Raw genomic sequence first — 22,663 nt, 5'->3', positions numbered from 1 at the left:
TTCCCAATTACACTTCACCTGCTTTAGCCGTTTAATTTCATGCTCCATTTCCACTTCTCTTGTCTTTGCGTTGAATTCACTCAAGCTGGAGGAGGAGCTTCTCCCTCGGCCAGGCCTTTCACACTCAAGCTTATACAACTGCAGGTGCTCCAGTTCCTTTCGCAAATCCTCGATAAGCTGAAGGGAAACCAAAAGAAGGATACACCAGCTTGTTCACACACACCAAACTCTGGAAAGCAAACCTACGAACAACCCAAATCAGAATATGTAGCTGACAGGACTGAACACCAATGCATCCAAAAGAACTTGATGAGTTTTAGTGTAGTGGTTTTCAGATTTTGTATTCTTAGTGAACACTATTCCTAGTGATATGTTCATTGAGGAACCTGCATATTACAGAGTAGTGTTTCTCAAACTGTGGGTCAGGACCCACTAGGTGCGTTGCGAGCCAATTTCAGGTGGGTCCCCATTCGTTTCAATATTTTATTTTTAATATATTAGACTTGATGCTACCATGGTATATGACTGCATTTGGGGAAATGCTACAGACCTGTACTTTTAACAAGCTCCTATGTATATTCTTTTAACAATGACAGTCAATAGGACTTACTCCTGGGTAAGTGAGGGTAGGATCGCAGCCTAGGATTGTTAAAAATTTTCCTGCTTGATGATGTTACTTCCAGTCATGACATCACTTCTGGTGGGTCCTGACGGATTCTCGTTCTAAAAGTGGGTCCTGATGCTAAATGCATGAGAACCACTGTTGCAAAAGATTCTAGGATGCTTTCTAGAGTACAGTCGACTGTAGCAAATCAGCAATTGTTCCTAACTCCTGCTCCAAAGCAGTATCTCTACACAGAAAGCGTTCCTAAACTTTTTATTAAATGTGTTCCATTTTGTTACCATGCAAAACATCAACATAATAGAAAAAACACATTTGTAATAGTATCCTTGTGCCAGAAGCACCACTACCCACCTCCTGAGTCGCCTCCCTCTCCTTGTTAAACTGCAACCGGTTCTGCCTCAGTTTGTCCATCATTCTTTTATACAAATCCATCTCATCTTTAAGCCTCAGGCTTGTGTCTTCCAACCTGTCAGACATTCGCTGCCTCTCCTGAGGAAAATGAAAGGTTACAAGCTGCCTCCAACTTTAAGAGTTCATCTACATTCAGAAAAAACACATGCAGCTACCACTATAGAACTGTGTCTCCTCAGGAGTCGGGGGGAGAGGAAGGAAAGAAGAAACTGAACTTATGAAGCTGCCTTAGACTGAGTCAGACTACTGGCCCATCAGGTTCAGTACACCGACGAGTAGTGGCTCTGCAGGGTTCAAGCCTTAAGGGTCTTTCTCCGCATTACCAGGAGATGCCAGCAATCCATGCTGAGACCTTCTCCATGTAGAGACAGGTGTCCACCACTGAGCTATGGTCTCTCCCTTTAAGACTGACATGTTCTGATGCTCCCCAGCAGGGACGTGTGGTGAGTGGGAGGCAGGTGAGGCGGTGTCCCTCCACTGGAATCCTTCGAAAAGCACTGCTGTCGTGTGAGGAGCCCAAGCTCCAAATTCTACTCCAAACATGTATGTGCAGAATCACATATTTAACTGAGAGTGTCCCAACTTTCCAACAGAAATCCCATGGGTAACAGTTACTACTCTGCAAAGAAAGCAGTGATAGCAATAGAACCACATGATAGAAATATTCATTCTCCCCAACATTTTCTAGTGCATTTTTTGTTCCTTGCTACCATTAGTATCCAGAATTCCATGTGTTTTTTACCGCCTCTGAGAACATTCCTGCTCCCTTCTTGTAAAGAGCTTCAGAATCAGATTTCCAAAAACCTGAATGTGTAACATTTTATTTTTCCCCCCTCTGCGCTAAATACATGCTTGAAAGCCTCTTCCCTTTTTAAAGACCTCACTGGTCCAATAAACTGTATTGCTTCATTTTATCAAGGGTTCCTGTTCTGTGGGATTAATGCATGGAACTAATGGTTTGGTTTTAATATTGCACATGTCTGTTTTGTGTCTCTGTCGCACAAACACTGTAGTAAATCAATATGCAACTTAATCTACAAACCAGTTAAGCTGACTTTGATTTAAAACAGAGCAAGTCCCACTGAAATTAAAATTATACTGGCTTGGCTGAGGTTATGGATTGGCTGGAAATTGATATAGGGCAAGAATTCAAGGGCTTGGTTACCTCATCCAGTTTTTCTGTTTGTGATTTCAGCCGTAAGACGGTGGTTGTGAGCTCATAGTTTTCCTCTTCAAGCTGCTGGACCCTGAAGTTGAAGCAGAAATGTAGTCATTTAATGCTAAAAGCTGTCTTTGCAAGTGGACACTACACGTACAGTGTTTCTTACGCCAACTGGCAATGTAGATTTGAACATAAGCAAAACTAATATTGCTGCATCTCATGTGTGTATATTTTTATGTCTCACTAATGCTTTTACTAAAAATAACTAACAAACTGAAACATCAGTTACACAGGGCCTAGATTTTCAGAGTTCTCAATGCTTAAAGCCAAGGTTGGATTTTTATCCTTTCCTTCCTTGGTCTAAGGAAGGGTTGCAAACCCTATAGACATCTCTCTCATGTGCCCTTTTTGTTGGACCTCATGTGCCTTTTTGTGGTATGTTGTGGGGGAGTGTTGGGTGGGATGTGCTGCACCACGGCCTGGCAGCAAGACCGCAAAGGGAGCTTTCAACTGCAGAAGGAGGCTTGATATGGCAGACACAGCTCCAGCGCATGGTTTCTGTGCACTTAAGAAAGCTCTCCCACTCTTAGCCTCTTACCACTGTTGGAAGCTCCCCTTGCAATCTCCAAACCTGGAAGTAACTGGTGATGATGTCATTGCCAGTCAGTGGTACTTCAGTGGAAAGCATCAGAGCAAGTGGTACATCAGGAGAGCAGTGTTGAGAAATGCTGCTTTAGAATGGCCCATGACTATTGTCAGTTTGAACACTATGCCAAAGTTAAGACAAAACATTATGGTCAGAAATTGCTTTACCAAATACTGGTTTTGGTAAATTAAATCATGTAAACTGGAACCTTAATCAGGGCTCTGTATAAGCAGCACTCCTGCAAAATTTCCAAACAAGACACCATCCAGCACAGAATGTGGTAGTGGACCGATTCCACTTCCTAAGAATCTCATTTATCATTTATGAGAAAATAAGATTCTTGTCCTGATGGCTGTGAAGATCTGTTTAGTTGCTAAGGCAGAGATTGTTGAAATCATAGAAGGCAGAGAGATGACTCAGTAAGATTTTCCAAGAGTTGGGAGTCTTGAGAAATACTCCTTCTCTTTCTGCATCTTTTACCTTGCTGTACAGCAGCGTCTAAATTACTTATTTTTGCATCTTTAATTTTTAAAAAATCCTGTAAAAAAGGGAACACAACAGACCAACTAAACGCTGACATTTCCATGTCAGTTTCTCTCCCAGACACGTATTCCTTAAAGAAGGCACAGTACTTAGAACTACATAATTTCTGACTGCACAAATATCAAGGCTTGTGTCATCATGAGCATGGGCTTTTGTACATAAATCTTAACAATTCATATTTCAGGAAACTAGCTGCTTTGGGACCAGTTCACATATACACTTTTGCTCTCTGCACAATCATTCCTGTCTATAGTCAGGCCTACAAGCATCTGGAAGAAAGTAATACAGATACCATATATCCAACAATGCATTTCCATCATGATGATGATAGCAGTTATAAGTTTGGCAATGTTTCTCTGGTGCATCACAACCCAATTCCCCCTGTGGCACCGCAAAGGGAACCTCCAGAGGCTGCTTCTGGGACATGCCAGACCTACAACCCACTTCACTGGTCTCCACGGGCTCCAGACTGCCTTGGGAAGTGACTGCTAGCCCATGGCCGCAAGTTCTGGTCATTTCCCCAAGGCATTCTGGAACCCAAAAAGGCCTTGCATGACCTGGAAGTGGCCTCTGGAGGCTCCCAGTAATGCTTTGTGGCACGACAGGAAGCATCAGGTAGTGACTCACCACAGAGGATGAGGTGGGTCGCAGCGGTTCAAAGTTTGAGATCTGCTGAGTTATGGCAATAACTTTTCAGTTCATTGTCTTTGTCCACATGATTAAATCCACAAGGATACTCAGGAGTAACCAACTGGAGATCCTAAGTAAGACAAATGCATGTGTCAGCTGGCCCCTAGTCAGTAGCAGCATTAGAACAAAATGTGCTGGAAGAGCACTGGATGAGGAGCTGAAGACAACTATAGCATGCATAAAAGCTACCTTGTGTTTAATAGTTCAATTTCTGTACTCTTCTCTTTTTCGGACTTGCTGTATGCTTCTCTGTGCCTCTTTATCTCTTCTTCCAAAGTCTGCTCAGCAGACGTCTCTTGGTCTTTCAATAGTTCTTCCAGTTCATGAACTCTAGGCAGAGTGATTTCATTCATTTATGCAACAGTTCAACAGGCTTAACTCAGAAGTCACACACCTGTTGGATTCCACTAGCCCTGGATCAAGTAGTTCTACTGAATTGGTTGGTTGTCAAACAGTCACAAAGGCAATTAAAGCAATTTATGTTTCCTGATTATGTGGCCATTTTCAACATGCCCTCTTTGATGCCACATCTATTTAACTGAGGTATCAAGACATGCATTCTTTGCATTCATTTTCTGCAAAGAATAAAGGCTATACCTTTTTAACATCACACAGAACTAGCTGTGATAAAGAGAAGAAGCTTATCTAGAGAGAATGGTTTCTACTGAAACTTTCCCCCATGTTTTTCCAAACATGAAACTTCAAGGGATTAATCCCTCCCAAACCCAATATCTCTTGCTCCATCTATACTATGTACTATACTAGTATTGTACACATATACTATGTAGAATATTTCTTAGGGGAAAACCAGGATCCCTCACCGAAGTATCCTCTTGGATTCTTCCTCTTCATTCTGCTCCCCCTCCCTATACACATTCACACAAATCAACCTTGTTCTAGTTTTCCTCCTGCTTCAGACTACATTTAGTGAGACTAGATTGATCAGGCTGCTTGATCCTAAGGTTTACTTCCCTGTATCTCTACAGGGTTTACTCCGAACAAACAAACCTTTTGCACAGTGAGCTGCTCACCTTAGTTCTAGAACATATGAGAACAAGTAAGCAGGCTTCTGGCCTCCAGGGTGCACTGAAGAACCAGCACTAGATATAGGTCAGGGATCTATATATTATGCACAGAATAAAATCAGGCAGCTACACATGTGAGAAGCTTAAACAAAGGAAGCTGTGGAACCCCAATCAATTCTCCTATTTTTCAACATAGGCAAGGTCTTTTGCACATGGGAGGGGCAGGCTATAAGTTTGCCCTGATCCACAGAAGTGACACTTGGACACTGACAAAATCTGATGGAGACTGAGTCCAATTTCTAGTCTCATAAAAAGCTCCCTACAAGAAAAAAAAAAACTAAAACAGACTGAGCTAGAACATTGTTCTCTGTTATGCTGACTTTTTTTTTTTTTTTTGCATTGTTTTCTTACTAGCAGATAATTGCTCATACAAGGGAGCATTTTAAAATGGCATTCTCCATCTCTGAAGCAGGGCAGATTCGTCACTTCATTCTGCTATACATGCAAGATCACGCCTATGTCGGATCAATTCATTCTTACTTTCAGTGCATCTGGAGGTAGCAGGAAAGTTTCAGCTATGCCCATCTGAGATCAGCCTCCATGGAAACCCCCTTGCTTGCTTAATCAGTAAGGGTAACAGCAAAAAGGGTAACTGCCCCAAAGGAGTAGCTCATGAAAAACCAAGTATTTCAGGTTGTAGACCTGAATGAATTTCAGGCCAAAGAAACTCATTTTCAAGAGCTATTTTTTCTCCTCAGTTCACAGCTCTAGCAAACTTTCAACGAATCTCTGTTTTGTTGTCGTTTGCTGGCATCCAAAGCTGATAACATTTAATTGAATTTGCTGCTTATCACCTCATTATTGGCTGAGTTTTTGCTCCTAAGTCTCTAATTATAGCTGTGCCTCTGGAGACTACAGAAAGCAACAGTCGGCCTGTGTGCTACATTACCTGTGAACTAGCTGTGTGTTCTCCTGTTTCAATTTGCTCTTCAGGTCACCGTGCGTCATGCTATCATTTTCCAGTTCTGTCACTTTTTTCTCTAAATAAGTCACCTACAAAAAAGGAACGAGAACGCAAGCTTCTTCTCAGAAAGAGCAACAATGGGGGTTGTGGAAACGACAGAAGGGAGAAAAGCCCATACTAGCCTTAAATTAATGAGAAAATGTTATTTCCTCACCCACATTGAACTCTTAACTAGCTTCCATATGAAAAAAAAGATTTCACTGAGATTGTAGATGAGGCATAAAAGTCTCTGTGGCATACTGGCAAACCCACGGGAGCCTCTATTTTAACACAAGTACACCTCACCTTTTCTGTGATATCATTATCACATGAATCAATACTGTCTCTGAACAAATCCTCTGTACTGCCATTGCTGCTGCTGAAGTTGCTGTTGTGGAAAAGTTGTCTGTTGGAAAGGTAAAAGGAAAAGAGGTCTTTGAAGGGGAAGCTCTCCACTGAAGTGACAAAGAGGAAAGAGTCCACCATTGAAGAGCCACAGGTAAAAATTAGCAGGACAAACATTAATATGAAAGCACCGAGGGACTCAGTGACATTTTCCTACTCTATAGTAACAATGAAGTCATGATCCTGCAGCTTAATGCTGACAAAGAGCTTCCCTACTCTTTGAAACCCCTGCATGTGCAATCGTGAATATCTAAGCATGCAGGAGTACTTCCAGTCACAGAAATAAAATATATGATGACCTGCCTGGGTGGCGTTTGGGGACCGTGTCTTAATTTACTGTCACTCATGCCTTGAGCGAGAAGGTGTGTGCCTGACATCTTTATGAGAGGAAAGATAATTGTGATCTTAAGTAGCACTCACCAGTGATCCTACCCTTCACCAATTTTGCCCAGCCCTCATTCTGTGTGAAATCTCTCCTAAAAATCAGACTGACAGCTGAAACAGCATGCTGCTAAGTCAAAATTCGCATCCGATTTGAATTCATAGAATCGTAGAGTTGGAAGGGGCCAAATAGGTCATCTAGTCCAACCCCCTGCATTAGGCAGGAAATCCTCTTAGAGCATCTCCAATAGGTGCTTGTCAAGCCTCTGCTTGAATATCTCTAGTGAGGTAACCCCCTCTTGGCAATCTGTTCCACTGCCGAACCGCCGTGACCATCAGGAATTTTTTCCTGATGTCTAACTGAAATCTCCTCTCTTGCTGTTTTTACCCACTGGTTCTAGTTCTAGTAACTGGAAGAAAAGGAATATAAACAAATGTGGTAGCAATAGAATGAGGCATCACAGGAAAGGAGGAGATACATATATCCTGTGCAGTCACATGGTGCGCAGCACCGAGGCCTCCAAGGCTGGTAGCTGTCTCTCAAATGCAGAATGACAAATAGAAATCCAACAAGTGGAAGCTTTTCCCAAGCATGCAGATCAAGTAACCAGAAAAGCCTCATTTGCTGGATTTCTGCCTTTGGGTCTGGATGCAGTGGGGGCTGTTGTTGAAGCCATCTGAGGTCAAAGGAGTTACCTTCGAATTCAGGGTAGATTTAATTGCTTCCGGCACTGTTTTATTTCAGTGCCATTCAAAAGAATACCCTGCTCCTTCTCATATCTGAACTGGACTTCTCCTGAATAGCAGACAACTGTCTCAGTGTTTTGCATTCAATGAAATGTTATATAAAATATCTGAGTTAGATAAAAGTTGTCAAGTTTCTTACCTGCCAAAAGCTGTACTAGATATTTTCCTGTTCGGGCTAGAAAAAACAAAAACGGAAAAATGTGAAAATGCAGGTTAACTGAATGTGACTGTGTAGAATCTCAAAACACACATTAATCACTCAATCCTGTGCATCCTTCTGCTACTCCAAAGGAAGGGCTACTGTATGCAATGGGGCTTACTCCCAGGTAAGCATGCACGAAGCTCCAAACCCAATACAACTTACTAAGTCCCATGGAATGCAGTGGGACGTAACATTTGATTCAGCATACTCAGAATTGCACTGTAAGTAGCTGGTCACAATCCCCTTTCACTTAAAGAATGTTCACTGCAGTTGCTAGAATCCGCATCACCCTTGCCAAAGAGAGGCCACAGCTAAGTGATGGATCATCAGATCCTGATGACAGGATCGTTCCATCTCTAGGAAATGGGTTGTGCTCTGGTTCATCTCTTGCAGAAGTGAGGAGGCCTCAGCATGCCCACCACCTCATCTGCATGTTCCTTTTTCTCTCTTCAGTCCATACATGGACTGAACCATCGTTATATATGGCCTTTATTCTGTCTTTGTCTCTCTTCTGCTCCAACTTCCCTCCTCATCCTATTTCTCCCCACTCCTGCTCTGTTCTCTCACCACCCCATCCTTTCCTCTCCCTATGGTTAAGCACTGGCCTTCCACTACTTCTGCCCTTCCTCTCATCCGTGATTACGCTTCTCCCTCTCTCCCCTTTTCTTCCACTTCTGCTCTTCTCCCTTTCCTCTCCATTGCTTCCTCTTTCCTCCCTTGTTATCCCTGGTACCATCTCAGCTATGGCACAGGTTGCTACAGCAACACTGGTCACTCCCCTGGAGCCAACAGTGCTCAGTGAGAACATCATTCTTGAGTATTATCATGCTTAGTGGCTGCGGTGGCCCCCCTCTTCCAGCCCTGGGGGAACTAAGATTGTGTGGGATACACGCTTAAAGAAATCTGAATTCTTCATTTCTAGGCGTAAGTCAAAGATGCCAAAAAAGAGACAGTGAACTTTGCTATAGGAAACATCCTGACCTTTTCAATACCTTGAAGAGCTATCATAAGCTTCCTGCATTAATATGCTTGTGGGGGTGCTTGGTTCCTGGTAACTGTGGTTAAGATTGGGGTGCAGGATTGAGGTGCAGGATTGATTGGGGTGCAGGATTGAGACATTCCCAGACAGGTGAAATTGTCAAGCGAAAAAACAGGATGAGGAGAATAAAAGGATTTGGAATATCAGCCCCCAAAAAGGAGAAGGCCTAAGAATAACCACCTCTGCTTACGTTCAGAAAAGAAAGCTGGTGAGAGATCAGGATGTAAGGTCAGGAACAGGAAAAGAGCGGCACAGAGAGGGCTGTACGTGGCGCTGACATTTATTGAGAGCTCATAAGAGAAACAGCAAGGGCATGAACATCTCAAAGTGTGCAACATTCTCTGAGGTTGTCTTTCTTGGCAGAGGCTTTTGGCAGTGCCAGGGAAGTGAAAGAAGCTCAGTGGTCCCTGCTGGATAGACCAGCAGTTAAGCCCTAGACAGGAGGAAGGGTTTTAGCAGAGAGCTGGGACAGTGCAGGGACTGCAAGAAAGAGAATGGCCTTTCCCAGAGCCTGAACTATATTCATGAGGATCCTCCAAGACATCAGGCATGGGATCTTTCCCTGACCTGCTGCCCAAGGTCCTTGCAACTGAAGAGATCAGGGACTGGGACCTGCTACATACAGCGCTCTATATACAAAGTCACACCCCTCCTTCAGAGTGCCTGGGCATGGTCAACACCTGTAATTATTTAGAGGGCACCCACGAGGTTGATGGGAGAACAAATTATTCCCTTTTGCTCCTGATGGCAGGAAAAGAAATGACTCTTGTTCACAAGGGGAAAGGAAGCCTTAAGCCATCCAAGGCAGCACAGAGTCATCCATTCTACAGTGCTGTAGGGGACATAAAGGACACTTGGAATCATTCCAGCTTAAAAACAGGCTAGGCTTTACTTAAATAAAAACCGACTCCAACTGTGTATAATACCAGATGGAAGGTGCAGCATAATTCGAATCATGTGAATTACACAAATATGGCAAGAAGCATGCAGTTAATAATATTAATGATATTGCATCCCCAATGTATTTATTCTAGGACTGAGTCAAGGATGCAGTAGCATATTGCTGAAGCTCTGTGGGTTCTCGTTTAATAGCAGAGGAAAATGAAATTGTTTTAACAATGAGAGATAGTCTTTATTAAATAAATCATTTTACACTTCCGTCAATATCTCAGAGAAAGGACAGCCATATTGATGTTTCAGTATTACGGACATTCATTAGAAAGAGAAAAAGCCAGATTTGACAACTACAAATTTGGTAATTGGGTGGACAGCTGTAACAAAATTATACCCTGCCTCATCATTGCTAAAAATAGCAATATCACAGAAGAGAAACCTGGGAGCACTGGCTGCTTCCCTTTCCTGCTCTAGAGACTCCTGCAAATCCCTGTTTCAAAAGGCACCACTGAGACATCATGGAATTTACTCACCTGTTTGCTTTCAGGTTCTTCAGCCTGGCTTCCAAGTCATTAAGCAGGTTGATTTTTTTGCAGCACTGTGTACAATAGACATCCAGCAGCTCGCTATTATAAATATGCCGTGTTTTTCTTGGGGTCTGACCAGCACTGTTGGCAGAAAGGCAAAGAAATGTTCGGCAGGTGGGGTGCGCACCACATCTAGGTAAAATCTGGAACAGAGTCACTGGTGTTGCTCTTATTAGGACATTTTGCAGCCAGGCTAAACCCCAGGAGCAGTGATGTCACAACAGGGGTGCGGGCTGGTGAGGGCCACACTAGGCGTTACTGTCAGGAGGGGGTGACACCACACCACCAAGCCTCTATTCAGTGGATCTTCAGCTCTCTCTGGGCCCAGCTCCCTCATGCTCTTGCCAAGGATTATGTTTTTCCCCACTTGCTAGTGAGAACACAAAGCAACTGGGCCTAGGAAGGGCCAAAAATTGCTGAACAGAAGCGGTCCAGAGGAGGGCTTACTGCTTTAAAAGCAATGTGATCACTCAGAAGATAAGGGGAGACGGAATTACATCATTAAGTCAGCCCCAGACTTCTGGAACGCATATCCCAAGCAGGTAAGCATCACACTGGGTGATGCGCAGCCTCAGGACGCCTCTGCCCAGGACACTATGGCTTTTTAGAAGCCTCTGCAACACTGATAGCAAAGGCCTCCAGCAGTTTCTTGACATTTCCCTCCAGTGTGTGAAATGTTATACTGGAAGCCAAGAGAGACTGGCTTGTCTACCCACACTCTATTTAGATTTTATTTCTTTTAATCCAGAGTGAAACCCAGGTAAAGCAATCATTGCATATACATGGAACAGCTGAGGCTGCAATTCTATGCATGCTTAACTAGAAATAAGCCTTACTATACACAGCTAGGCTCTGCTTCTATGCAAACATGCATAAAACTGCAAATGTACTAAAATCATTCTCTAAACAGCCAGGGACTGTCAATTTATATTTTTCTCCAAAAGACCTTTTTTAAACAAACAAAAAAGGTGTACTTAGTTCACTTCCAAGGGCAGGGAAAGTCTCAGCTACAATCTAGAATGCCAGTTTAAAAGCATTCTTTACTTTGCATAAAAAGCATAAACCCACTTTACTCCACTTTGGAAGTTTTGTTCAGAGGAAGACAAAAAGAAAAATCAGAGCTGCAGTTCTGGATAGCAACCCTGTCATTTTATGGAAGCCAAATTACATCAACATTGACAAGCCTGAAGATCAGCTCTGGCTTGTGCATTTGAACATGTGAGCTTGGGGAAGACCTAGCCTGCATGCCACTGGCCCTACTCAGAATTCATATAATTTGCCTTTATTTCGCCCTGAGATATGGGGTCATATCAACAACAGCATGCTTAAGTGATGCAGAGGTAAGAGTTGAATTTTCATTAGTGAAAAACTAAGTAACCCTCAAGGCACTGGAATAGAATTTGTAGGCACCCTCTCCCCAAGGAGGAAGGGAAAACAGCAGCATTTTAAATGATATAAATAAGCAACCTTGAAGAAACAGATGAGCCAAGGTCAGAATAGGCATTTGTTCTGCTTTCATCATCAGGGCAAGGGCTGCTGGGAGTGAAGTCTACATCATCTCCTTCTCCATAATCTTCAAACTGTTCTTCATTGCTGATCAAGGAGGCAGTAGAATAGGTGGAAAGGTCAGATGCTGCAGAAGGGTTGAGGAGACTTAACCTGGATGGCCAGAGAAAAGGAACATAAGAATGCATACAAAGAGGGACTTCTAGTAGGTCATTTTCTGCTTCAAGATCAGAAGGGGCTTCTAATGTTTGGAACATACACAAGGGGGAGAGAAAGAGGATTGGTTCTCCAGTGAGGCACTGTTCCTAATCAGTACGTGCTGCAGGAATAGATGCTACCCTAAGAATAAGGCTAAAAAGAACAGGTGAACATTGAGTTCTCCTTCCACACCCTCATAGCATATTGTAGTTGAAATGCCCAACATGATATCATCACACCATGTGCCCCTACTCCTGCAGTGATATAGAGCTGGGGTGGGAAAATACATCTCATGATGATGATCATACAGGTATTTATATACCACCTTTCTTAGTCGTCAGATTTCTCCTCAGACTTTATTCAAGGTGGTTTACAAAGGCAGGCTGTTCTAAATCCCCATAGGAATTTTTACAATTGAAGAAAGGTTCTATCTTTCAAGAACCATAACATTTCAGGTGGATCTTCCTGATCTGGTATCACATTCTGGCCTCCAGTTTCTTCCCATGCAAGCTGACAAGCAGCTCCTTCATCTCTCACATGGAGGGCAGCCAAGACACTTCTTTGCTCACACCAAAGAGTAGGTGGAATAACTCGGCTCAGCTTGTCAGCTGCTTCAAGGTCTCACCATTCACGGTGCCGGTGGCCTCGAACTGGCGACCTGCGGATGTTAGCTTCAGGCAAACTGAGGCTCTACCCTCTAGACCAGACCTCCCACCCTGATGTATGACATGTATGATGTCATACATTTCTATCATTCACAGGAGGCTGTTTCACACTGTCAAACCATTGGTCCATTTACCTTATGGACTGGTCTCCACTGACTAGGAGCAACATTTCTCGATTCCAGAATATTTTCCAATCCTAACCAGGGGCTGAACCTGAAACATTCTGCATGCAAAACAAGTGCTCTACCACTGAGCTAAGGCCCATCCCGTTATGGGGGAACTTGCCCGTTATGGGGTTTTGTAAAAAGGTCCAAGTTAGGTCTTTCAAAGATGAGAGTGGGGGAAAGTAGCAGCATCTGTCACAGCCATTCCTCCAAGAGACTGTACTCACTTATCTCCAGGCAGGAAGAGACCACCCAGTACACCATCTTTCTCCTCGCTCCTACACACATCTGAAGCCTCTGAGCTGTGGGCGCTCTCAATGGCACTATCCATATCTGATTCATGGTGGACCTCCTGCTGGGCCAGGGTCATGTTGTCTTCATCAGGAAAGAGATCCAATTCACTGTATGCACTTTCACTGTCCAAATAGCCACTGTCTTGGATTTCAGCACCCTACAAGGGAAGAAGAAAGGAGGGGGCAAGTATTATAGATTGCAGTGAGATAAAAGTGTGCACTAAAATAAAAAATTAACATCATAACCAACAACTTATATTCATTTGATGTGGGTTTTGCACATTCTGAGCCAGTCTGGTGAGGGTTCCAACCCAGTGACATCAACTCTTACCACTCCCTATTTGAGCCCACTTTAAGAGAGAAAAAGAAGTCAGGACATGGCAAATCACAACTTAAGTACACGTTTCGGTTTCAGCAGTCCAGACCTTGAGGCCAAAATTCACTGATTCAAGGAAAGCCTGAATTCCACAAAACCAGTTCTGAATGTTGCAAAGTCTCACTGATTACTTTTTGATTGATCCTGTACTTATCTTTCCAAACCAGATGTCAGATTGGTGTGTCCCAAGAGGGCTTTTTCTGCCTTGCCACAAAGTAGGCAGCTTGGCCCATTTGCTCAAGCAATCTGAATCTATGAGATGTGCAGGCATCTAGGAGATGGTGAATTCTGTTTGCTCGTACTCCCAGCAGCGGACTGTGGAAGACCACAAATTTGTAGTCTGGATCTTATTGGGGAGACAGAGTAAGTGCTGATGTACAAAAAAACCTGTTCTAGAGCAATGGAGATACCAAAAAGTCATAAAATGACTTGTAGCCTTACAATTCCAGGACTGCCCAATGGAACTTCCACATACCAGTTTCCGAATTGCTTTATTTTTGAAAGGCCTTAGAAGTCCTTAGATGAACTGGAGTCCCATCTAGTGTGTGCAGCTAAAGACCTAGCTACAGATCAGGTTAAGGAGACACCTTATGAAACCAGCCTTTGGCTAGGTGTGCTAAAAAGCAAGATTGGCTTAGTTTACAACAAGGCTCACAAGCACCTATGAAGTAAAAGAAAATTTCTGACCCGGGGATAAATTTAAACTAAAAGACATTCCTTATAAATGAAAAGGAATACTTGAATTCCATTTCACCTTTACTATAATTTCCAAGGGAAGTTCAGGTATTGCCAATTCAGGTAAACAGGTCAAAAGTAATCAGAGTTTGGTAAAACAACATAAGGGAATGAAAACATTGCTAAAAGTGATCTTATAATCTAGGTGAATCAGCTCTAAGGTTTTCTGTAAAGGACTAAGTGATCAGCATCAGGATAGTACTGGTAGAGCCAAAGCTTTCTGTTTTCAGATTTTCTGACACTGTGTTAAGGGATGGCTCCAAGTCAAGAAAAGGAGCCAATAAGCATGGAGCAAAGAGAAGGAGGCAGTTCTGGACAAGCAATGGAATCCTATGTAAAGCTGCAGGAGTACACAGTTGTGTTAAACTGTACAAAGCCAAGCCTGTAGGTTCAGATGCTATGTGCTTAGAAAAGCACAAAGTTCACTTTTGGCCCAGTGATTTTCTTTTGCAACTTCCATCTGATAAGATGTTTCAGTACATTTTGAAACTTGAGGTACAGGCATTCAACTACCAGGAACATGAGTTCTTATCTCTCCGTTTTTTCCCCTGAAAGCCTATCAACAAAAGTTCTAGTGGGAGTTTCAGCATTAGATATACCAATGCAAGCAAAACAGAAGTGGGAGAAGTACATTGGTAGATAGGCACGACACTTTAAAATAGCTTGCGATTCTTTCTATCCGACAGAATATTCAATGTATCTCAGGGAAATTCTATTTCAATCCATGACATACAAACACTGCTTCCAAAGAAGATGAACCTTAGTTTGTAGATGCAAATTCAGTCTCATTAACCCAGGGTTGATCAAGCATAAGGCCTGCGGGTTGAACCCTTGGAAATTCTTGGAACCCTTGGAAACCTTGGAAACATAAGGCCTGCGGGTTGAACCCTTGGAAACTCTTGGAAACCCTCAGAAACCTTGGAACCCTTGGAACCTCTTTCTCCTGCCCTTGGGTTCTCCCAGCACCACCATCAGCTGCTCTTCGCTGTGGACCTGTGCTGAGGTGTCACTGCTGAAAGGGCATCCAGTATGATAATTGGGCTCTCCCATATCTTGAAAATATGATCAAGATTTGCATATTTTCTCTTCTGTCATTTGCCGCTAATGAGTTCCTAAGTGAGAAAAAGTGCTTATTTCTGGCTGTGACCTGATTAATGATATCACTTCCTGCTTTATTATCACTTCCAGCCCACAACAGGCATCATGAATAAAACGAGTTTGACACCCCTGCAGTAACCCAACTACTTTGCATGGCAAGCAACAGATTTCATATTACAGGGTCCTCTGCTGTTCCAGCTATGTTAGGTGCTTACACAGCAATGGGGCCATCCCCATTCATAAGGCCAACTGAAGCAGCTGCTTCAGGCAGCAGACTGGTGAATGGCATCCACATCTGTCTACCTACTTGCCTCCACTGCTCCTCCTCCTCTTTCCACTCCCTGAATTGGAAAGGAAGAGGAGGACAAAAAGGAAGATGAAATATGGAGTGATAAGGTAGTATATTGGAGAGTGTTAGGAACAGAGGCTGGCACATCAGCGGGTAAGGGGGGGAAACATTTGGCAAGCTGCCTCTGGAATCAGTTGGTCTTGAGTCCCTGCATGCCAGAGCAAAGTATCATTGTGGGTGAAGTGGAAACTTGCAGCTCAAACCTATGAGCCACTGAGTTTGAGCTAAGATGTAAAATACCAATGCATTAGAGCAGGGGTGCCCAAACCCTGGCCCGGGGACCATTCACAGCCCTTGGGGACCCCCAATTTGGCCTGTGGGGAGCCCCCAGTCTCCAATGAGCCTCTGGCCCTTTGGAGACTTGCTGTAGCCCGTGCTGGCCTGATGCAACTGCTCTAGTGTGTGGGCTGACTGTTTGACCACTTGCGTAAGCTGTGAACAGAGGACTCCCTCCACTGCCTGCTGTTTCATGTCTGTGAAGTGGCAGCAAAGGCCAGCCTTGCTTTGCGTAAGGTTTTTTTTTTATAGGCCTTGAGCTATCTTGAGACTTTCATTCATTCACATAAGTTCCATCTCTAATATATAAGAATTATTCAAATTTTAAATGTAAATTAATTACTTTTTCCAGGCCCACAGCACAGTGTCAGAGAGATGATGCGGCCCTCCTGCCAAAAAGTTTGAACACCCCTGCATTAGAGAAAAATGTGCAAAACCAGGACTGTTAAACACGGAAAAGCTTTTGAATAGCAAAGTCAAGGCCATTGCGAGACTTAGGGCACAATCCTAACTAGGTCTACTCAAAGTAAGGCCTATTTTGTTCAATGGGGCTTACTCTCAGGAAAGTGTGGTTAGGACTGCAGCCTCAGGAAGATAAGACTAGCAAAAGGTCAGGTGACAGGCAATTACTACACTTTAGATTTAGAAACCCAGTAGAGGAACATAAACATTTAAGCCTACTTCCTCAGCCTTGAGTATCAGCAGTATGAAATAAATGTTGCTGTATTTCATATAAGCTCAGGACCATGATTTGAAAAATCTGCAATTTACCATTTTTATTTGCTTTAATTTCACTACTGATAAAGGGTCAGCAATAAGGTAGAGGCCAATATGTGGGTGAAAAGTCAATATCTAATCATGGATTAAAAAATAATAATTGTCAGGCATGTGAATTTGTTCTTCAGTTTTAAAGGTTTGACGAAGTTAACCAGGAAGGAAAATTTACAACTGAAATAAAAAAAACAACACTCAATGTACAACTGACTGGTCTAAAGATATAAAATACAAATAGAGAGCATCACTACCATCCATCCCCAGAAACTCATAGGCAGTCAAGAATCTAAGCCAGTGGTTCTCAAACTGGAGCATCATGACGCCCCAGCCTGAGGCCCTGAACTCTGCCCCCTTAAATCTGCCCCCCCCCGGTGCGGGGGAAAGGCAATCGCAATTGCAAACTGGAGGTGGGGCATGATCGCTCCGCTTCCATTTTCTAAAGCTTGGGTAGCCCTGCAGAGGGTCGTGCAGAGCTCCTTACACCCCAAGGAAGCTGCTGCAGGGACTGGTAAGTGCATGCCAGCTGCTGCGTCCCCCTTAGCGACACGATCCTGGGGATTGCATCACTGCCTTCCCCACTTCCCCACAAGGACTTACAACAGTTCTCAAGCTTCCCGGGAGACATAATTCTGCTGCATCTTGCAGCACTGTGCTAACTCCGCATCAGACCCCTCAGTCACAAAAACAGCATGAATGCATAACTTCTTGCATGCTACATCCGGTTATTGCAAGCACCACCAACTGAGCAAAGCACTGCAAGACCATGCAAAATATGGCATGGAGAGAATGAGCTGCAGGCCAAGATATCCCAGGTCCAAGTTCCAACTTAGCTAGGAGTTCACTGGTAGGCAAAACTACTGTCTCTCTGCCTCAGCATCCCATTTGCAATAAGGAGACAATAGTCCTGAGTATCTTCCGTATAAGAATTACAGAGCATTCATGAGAGTCGGGATGGTGTAGTCATTTGGGAGTTGGACCTGGACTTGAAAGATCAAAGTTCAAATTGCCATGAAGCCTCCTGGATGACTTTGGGCCAGTTACTGGCTCTCAGCCTAGCCTACCTCACAAGGTTGTTGTGAGGATAAATGAGGGAGGCTTCTTGGAGGAAGGGTGGTATAAAAATATCAATTTTTTTTTGAAGAAGACATTGATAAAAGAAGGTGCAACAAATGGGATTCCAAAGAGAGCTGGAATTCCTCCTTAGGAAGTGTGGAGCCTGGAAAGCAGAGACTGACTGCTATTGACTGTCACTAGGCTAAGGGTCCATTTCTGGACTCCAGCAGAGTCAATCTGGAAGTAGTTTGCTACTGATTTGCCTGTGCAGTCAATCTCGGATTAAAATTCATTCTGTTTGCTGCCCTTGAAATTTTATTTTAGTTCCTTTGTCAATGTTTGAATAACTAAATAAATACACTGGAGATTTCAATTATCCTCTGAACCTAAAGAGGACCCAGGCAATTTAAGCTCTACAATCTCATGTAGCCTGCAACTCTCAGTAGGGAAAAGTCAACACATGACACTATTTTCTTATACAGGGGATGTTTAGTTTTTGTTTTAAATAACCCAGGGCAGGGGCAGGTCATCTGGGTGGCATTTTCCCTAAAAGTCTGCACAAAATCAGTTTTTTAAAGAAAATTTACGAGTTGTATTTCCAAATCCCCTGTTGAATCCATTTATAACTTGCAACGGTGGTAGCCAGAAACAAGTCTATAAAAACCATAAAATTTAAACAGCGGAAAGAAATCAACATAAAAAATAAAGCATAAGAACCAGCAGCCTTGAAATACCTTTGAAAATAAAATGCTTTAAGCTGGCAAAAAACAACCAGGGGGGTTAAACAAAACTCTAATAAGGAATTCCAGAGAACGGGCACTGCAACTAAGGAAGCCCTTCTGTGTAGGAACATAGTTTCTACAGTTGTAAAAATGAAATGCAAAAGGTGGCTTTTGTTGGTTCTTCCAAGGTGTGGGGAAGTACATGGAGGAGGGAGAAAGTGCTCTTGTACCTAGTTGCTAGGGAAACAGGCACAGCATCTTAGTTAACATCCATTAACTCTGGTTATATAAATTCACCCTGACAGACCCATCCCAAATTATGTTCTGTTCACTTTGATGGAGTGTACTTTCTAGCAAGTGCATTTAATTAATTTGCAGATATGGCCAGGGTTATAGCCTTGGGGTACTTCCCGACAGAGGAGCTGGGAGCAATGGTAGCCTGAACATACCCTTTGAAACACACACACACACACACACACACACACACACACACACACTCACACTCACACTGTTCTGAGGTGACCAGTGTTTAGGTGCAATAATTGCTTTCCTATTTGTACCAACTATACTAATCCAGGTGAACAAGAAGTTATCAAAATGAAGATCACACATACCCTTCTACCACCCAAATATGTGGTTTGGAGGTGAATGACAATCTGAACCAGAATTGTGATCACTAGACAAAACTAGGACATCTGAAAAAGCCATGTTTGAAAGAACCCCTAGTTACTTCTGGTTTGTTCAGAGTTTGATTAAAATGTGCTAATACACCTCTCCTGTTTATCCATTTTCCTGGACCTACAAAAGACAACATAGTCCAGCACTGAAAGTAGACCTTCAGTGACTGCTACTTTCCCAGTGCCCCCATGTTCTATCTGCCATGCTGAACAGCCACTTACCTACAGTTACTCCTCACTGCACTCCACTCTGTTCCCCACATAATTCCTATGATTCCTTCTCCTCCACTCGCAGAATGAAATGGAGACAGAAGACATGGAAGGGGAGATATGGGTAGCCACAAATCACAGTCTTAGTGGTGGCTGTTTGCCTGCAATGTAATCACTTGTAGTAGTCTCTACAACTCAGTTCTCTTTACCAGCTTGTCTGGGGGCTACTTTTTTCTGCCATCAAGCAGGGACCATTGAAGTCCCTCCCATTGAGGGAGTTGAAGGAGGGCGATTTGTACGTGGGCTCAGGGTCAAAAAGGAGGTCCAGGAGAAAGATCTTACATTTTCCAGTCTCATCCAGACTCGCTTCCCACATGGGATGCTGAGGGCTGCCGCAAACCGTAAGCATGGGGTTAAGGAATGCATACAAGACAGTCCTTAGCACAATGTCAAATCTGAGAGGAAACCTGTCTACTACTGTACCTCTTTGGCTTGTGCATTCACTTACCATAAAGGAGTGGATAGGAGCTCAGGAACATGGCAGTGGTACTACAGCTTCTCCAGAAGTATGTTTTGGTGCACACAGGACACTTTCCATTATAGCACCTACAAGGTCGCCAGTTCAAGGCCACCGGCACCGTGTGACCTTGAAGCAGCTGACAAGCTGAAGCTGAGCTATTCCATCTGCTCTGAGCGTGGGAGGATGGAGGCCAGAATGTGAAACCAGATCAGAGTGAAACACCTGGACTGTTGTGGTTCTTGAAAGATAGAATCTTCTTTCAGTTGTAAAAATCCCTACGGGGATTTAATAAGCCTGCCTATATAAACCGCCTTGAATAAAGTCTTGAATAAAGTCCAAGAAAGGCGGTATATAAATACCTGTTATTATTATTTATTATTATTATAGCTTGAGCCTAAATACAATGATGCTAATTTCCACATTTATTTAAAAGATTTCTACCCCACCTTTCCTCTGCTGAAAGCAGATGCCCAAGGTGGCATATATTTAAAAGGCTTTAGAGAGACTTAATAGCGTGTTTTGTTTCCCATATTACCATATCTAGCTGCCAATATCGCACACGTGGGTAGACCTGGGCTCTGCCCTTGGAAAGCCCAGAATACCTGGGCTCCAAAGACTATTCCAGCTGTTTCCATTCTCCACCCACCCCTTTGGGAAGGGGCCCAAAAGAAACTTTGTGCCCCCTGATAGAATTCCACTCAGAGGCTGTGCCCTCTAAAAATGTTCAGGTGGCGGAAAGAAAGAAGGGAGAAAGTTCCACTTACGCCTCTCCTGTACACAAAGAGGGCTGCCCTTTGGAGGCTGTGCATTAGCAAGGCTAACCATCTCCCATCTAACAATGAATTCTGCAATGAATTACCAGGAAAATTGTCAATTATAAGCCTGTTCGAGTCCAACTCTGTACCCCCCCCCCCAATGTAATTTCCTGCATTTGAGCACACGACACCAGGCGATGCATAAATCATGATAGATATTCCAGACATCCACTCATGGCTAAATTCACACTCTTCAAGCCCAAGCCCTGTAGTACTGGAAGGAAAAATAAATTCAGGCGAACTACTGAACATTAAGGATCTGGGCAGACACATCCTGCAAATAAACTCTCACTGTTATTCATATTGGAGACATGTGGGTAGAAGGCCAAAAGGAGAGCACATGAAAAGGAGCTTTGTGCTCCCGTTAGCAAGCGACAACTGAAACGGACTGTATTTTTCTGGCGCTGGCAAGGTAAAGAGGCAAAACAGAACTGGTCAGGAATCTGGACCGTGTCCAGGAACTGCAGGAATGTTTGCACTTAAATTACCTGACATTTTAACAGGCAGTAACAGACGGGCCAAACCACTTAGTATGCAGGGGCCCATTCAAAGTGCTGCTTTCCCCCCCCCCAGCAGTGTTTGCTGTGTATTTGTTTTGAATGCACCCAAGAGTCACCAGTAGAAAACTAAACTGGACGTATTATGGAAGCTTGCAGTGTAGTCGAATTAGAGTGGGTAAGGAGGTGTTTAGGCTTTCGTGACACAGTGGCAGTAAGGTGACATTGTGTCAAACACAGGAGTGTAAAGTATACATAACAAGAGACACCCAGGATTATGTCTAGGGAGGGAATAAAGAATATGCTCGTGTTCAGAGGCCATACAGCTTTTTGTTTTTTACGGTATATTTTCCCCACACTCCTGCTCCCCTCCCCCCAAGTTCAGAAAAATTAATGAACTGCTTTTACAAGTGCTGGGAAGCCTATTTGGTTCAACTAAAAGCAAACTGAGCTTTTGCAAGTCCAGGCTAATACCTTTGCTGTGAAACACAGGAAAACCTCATGCGCTTCTAGTGATATTCCAATATAATTCCAGATTTGAGTGAAATAACCCTAAACATTGTACAACCAACAACAGCAAGCCCTGACAGTTTCAGCTTTCCCGCAGTGCCTTCACTTTGGCTAGGCACCTCTTTTCTTAACCAACTTGCAGAAGTCATCATTGGCTTGATCCATTATCAGAGACGGCCAAAAGGACTACAGGAGAGATGAGTCCTCAGAACTTGGTTCTAATTCTATTGGCATTCTACATCAGCTCTTGGGAATGAGGGTTTCCCTGGATTCAGCCTCATCCCTCTCTTCCTCAGTGCTGTAATAGCACTATCTGGTAGGGTCAGAGGAAGATGGCCCAGAAGAGTTGTGATTTTCAATTTTATAGGTTTGCCATCAAGAAAAGATGCACAGGATTTGGCTGCAAGTGATACAGGTGCTGCAACAGCAACAGATCCACAATTTGAGTCAGACAAGTATTGGCAGTGCAACGTGAAGACAACCTGCCCAATTAATATTACCCTTGAGATATTTTTAGAACTAGCAAAGCAGAGTGATACGCTCCTTCAAATGCAACCTTCCAGAATGTTGGGCCCAGCAAAACAGATAGGAACATCATTTGACTGAGGCCCCTCATTAAGCTCGCCCTGAGAAGGGGGGTAATTTTTGGTGGCAGTACATTTTCTTTTCAATTTAGCCATTAGGGAAATTAGATGCACCATCAGTAACTAGCCGATTCTTGCCATGAAAAGAGTTTTGACTGCCCCATATCTATAGTAAGTACTGATGTTTGATATTTCAGCACACACTACTCAGTGGAAAATTTTTATTAGCGTTGCACTCATGAGAATCCTAGATCACAAAATGTAACTGTTTCTATTTTTTT

At 43.4% G+C, this 22,663-nt stretch overlaps 1 protein-coding gene across 1 annotated transcript in view; it reads right to left on the bottom strand.

The window, feature by feature from the left end:
• The window catches only part of RAB11FIP4 (RAB11 family interacting protein 4), a 217,696-nt gene that overhangs the window by 5,793 nt on the left and 189,240 nt on the right, over window positions 1-22,663 (bottom strand). Inside the window, exons 4-13 of the mRNA XM_066616437.1 lie at window positions 13,121-13,344; window positions 11,828-12,019; window positions 10,307-10,441; window positions 7,778-7,813; window positions 6,412-6,511; window positions 6,052-6,155; window positions 4,267-4,407; window positions 2,202-2,283; window positions 977-1,114; window positions 19-177 (exon numbers count right to left, since the gene is read on the bottom strand). Of these exons, the coding sequence (XP_066472534.1) occupies window positions 19-177; window positions 977-1,114; window positions 2,202-2,283; window positions 4,267-4,407; window positions 6,052-6,155; window positions 6,412-6,511; window positions 7,778-7,813; window positions 10,307-10,441; window positions 11,828-12,019; window positions 13,121-13,344 (1,311 nt within the window). The remainder of the gene's footprint in view (window positions 1-18; window positions 178-976; window positions 1,115-2,201; window positions 2,284-4,266; window positions 4,408-6,051; window positions 6,156-6,411; window positions 6,512-7,777; window positions 7,814-10,306; window positions 10,442-11,827; window positions 12,020-13,120; window positions 13,345-22,663) is intronic.

The sequence above is a fragment of the Tiliqua scincoides genome, chromosome 2, assembly GCF_035046505.1.
Source record: "Tiliqua scincoides isolate rTilSci1 chromosome 2, rTilSci1.hap2, whole genome shotgun sequence".
Taxonomy (NCBI): Eukaryota; Metazoa; Chordata; class Lepidosauria; order Squamata; family Scincidae; genus Tiliqua; species Tiliqua scincoides.
The sequence above is the reverse complement of the archived record's forward strand: the minus strand, read 5'-3'. Positions and strand labels throughout refer to the sequence as shown.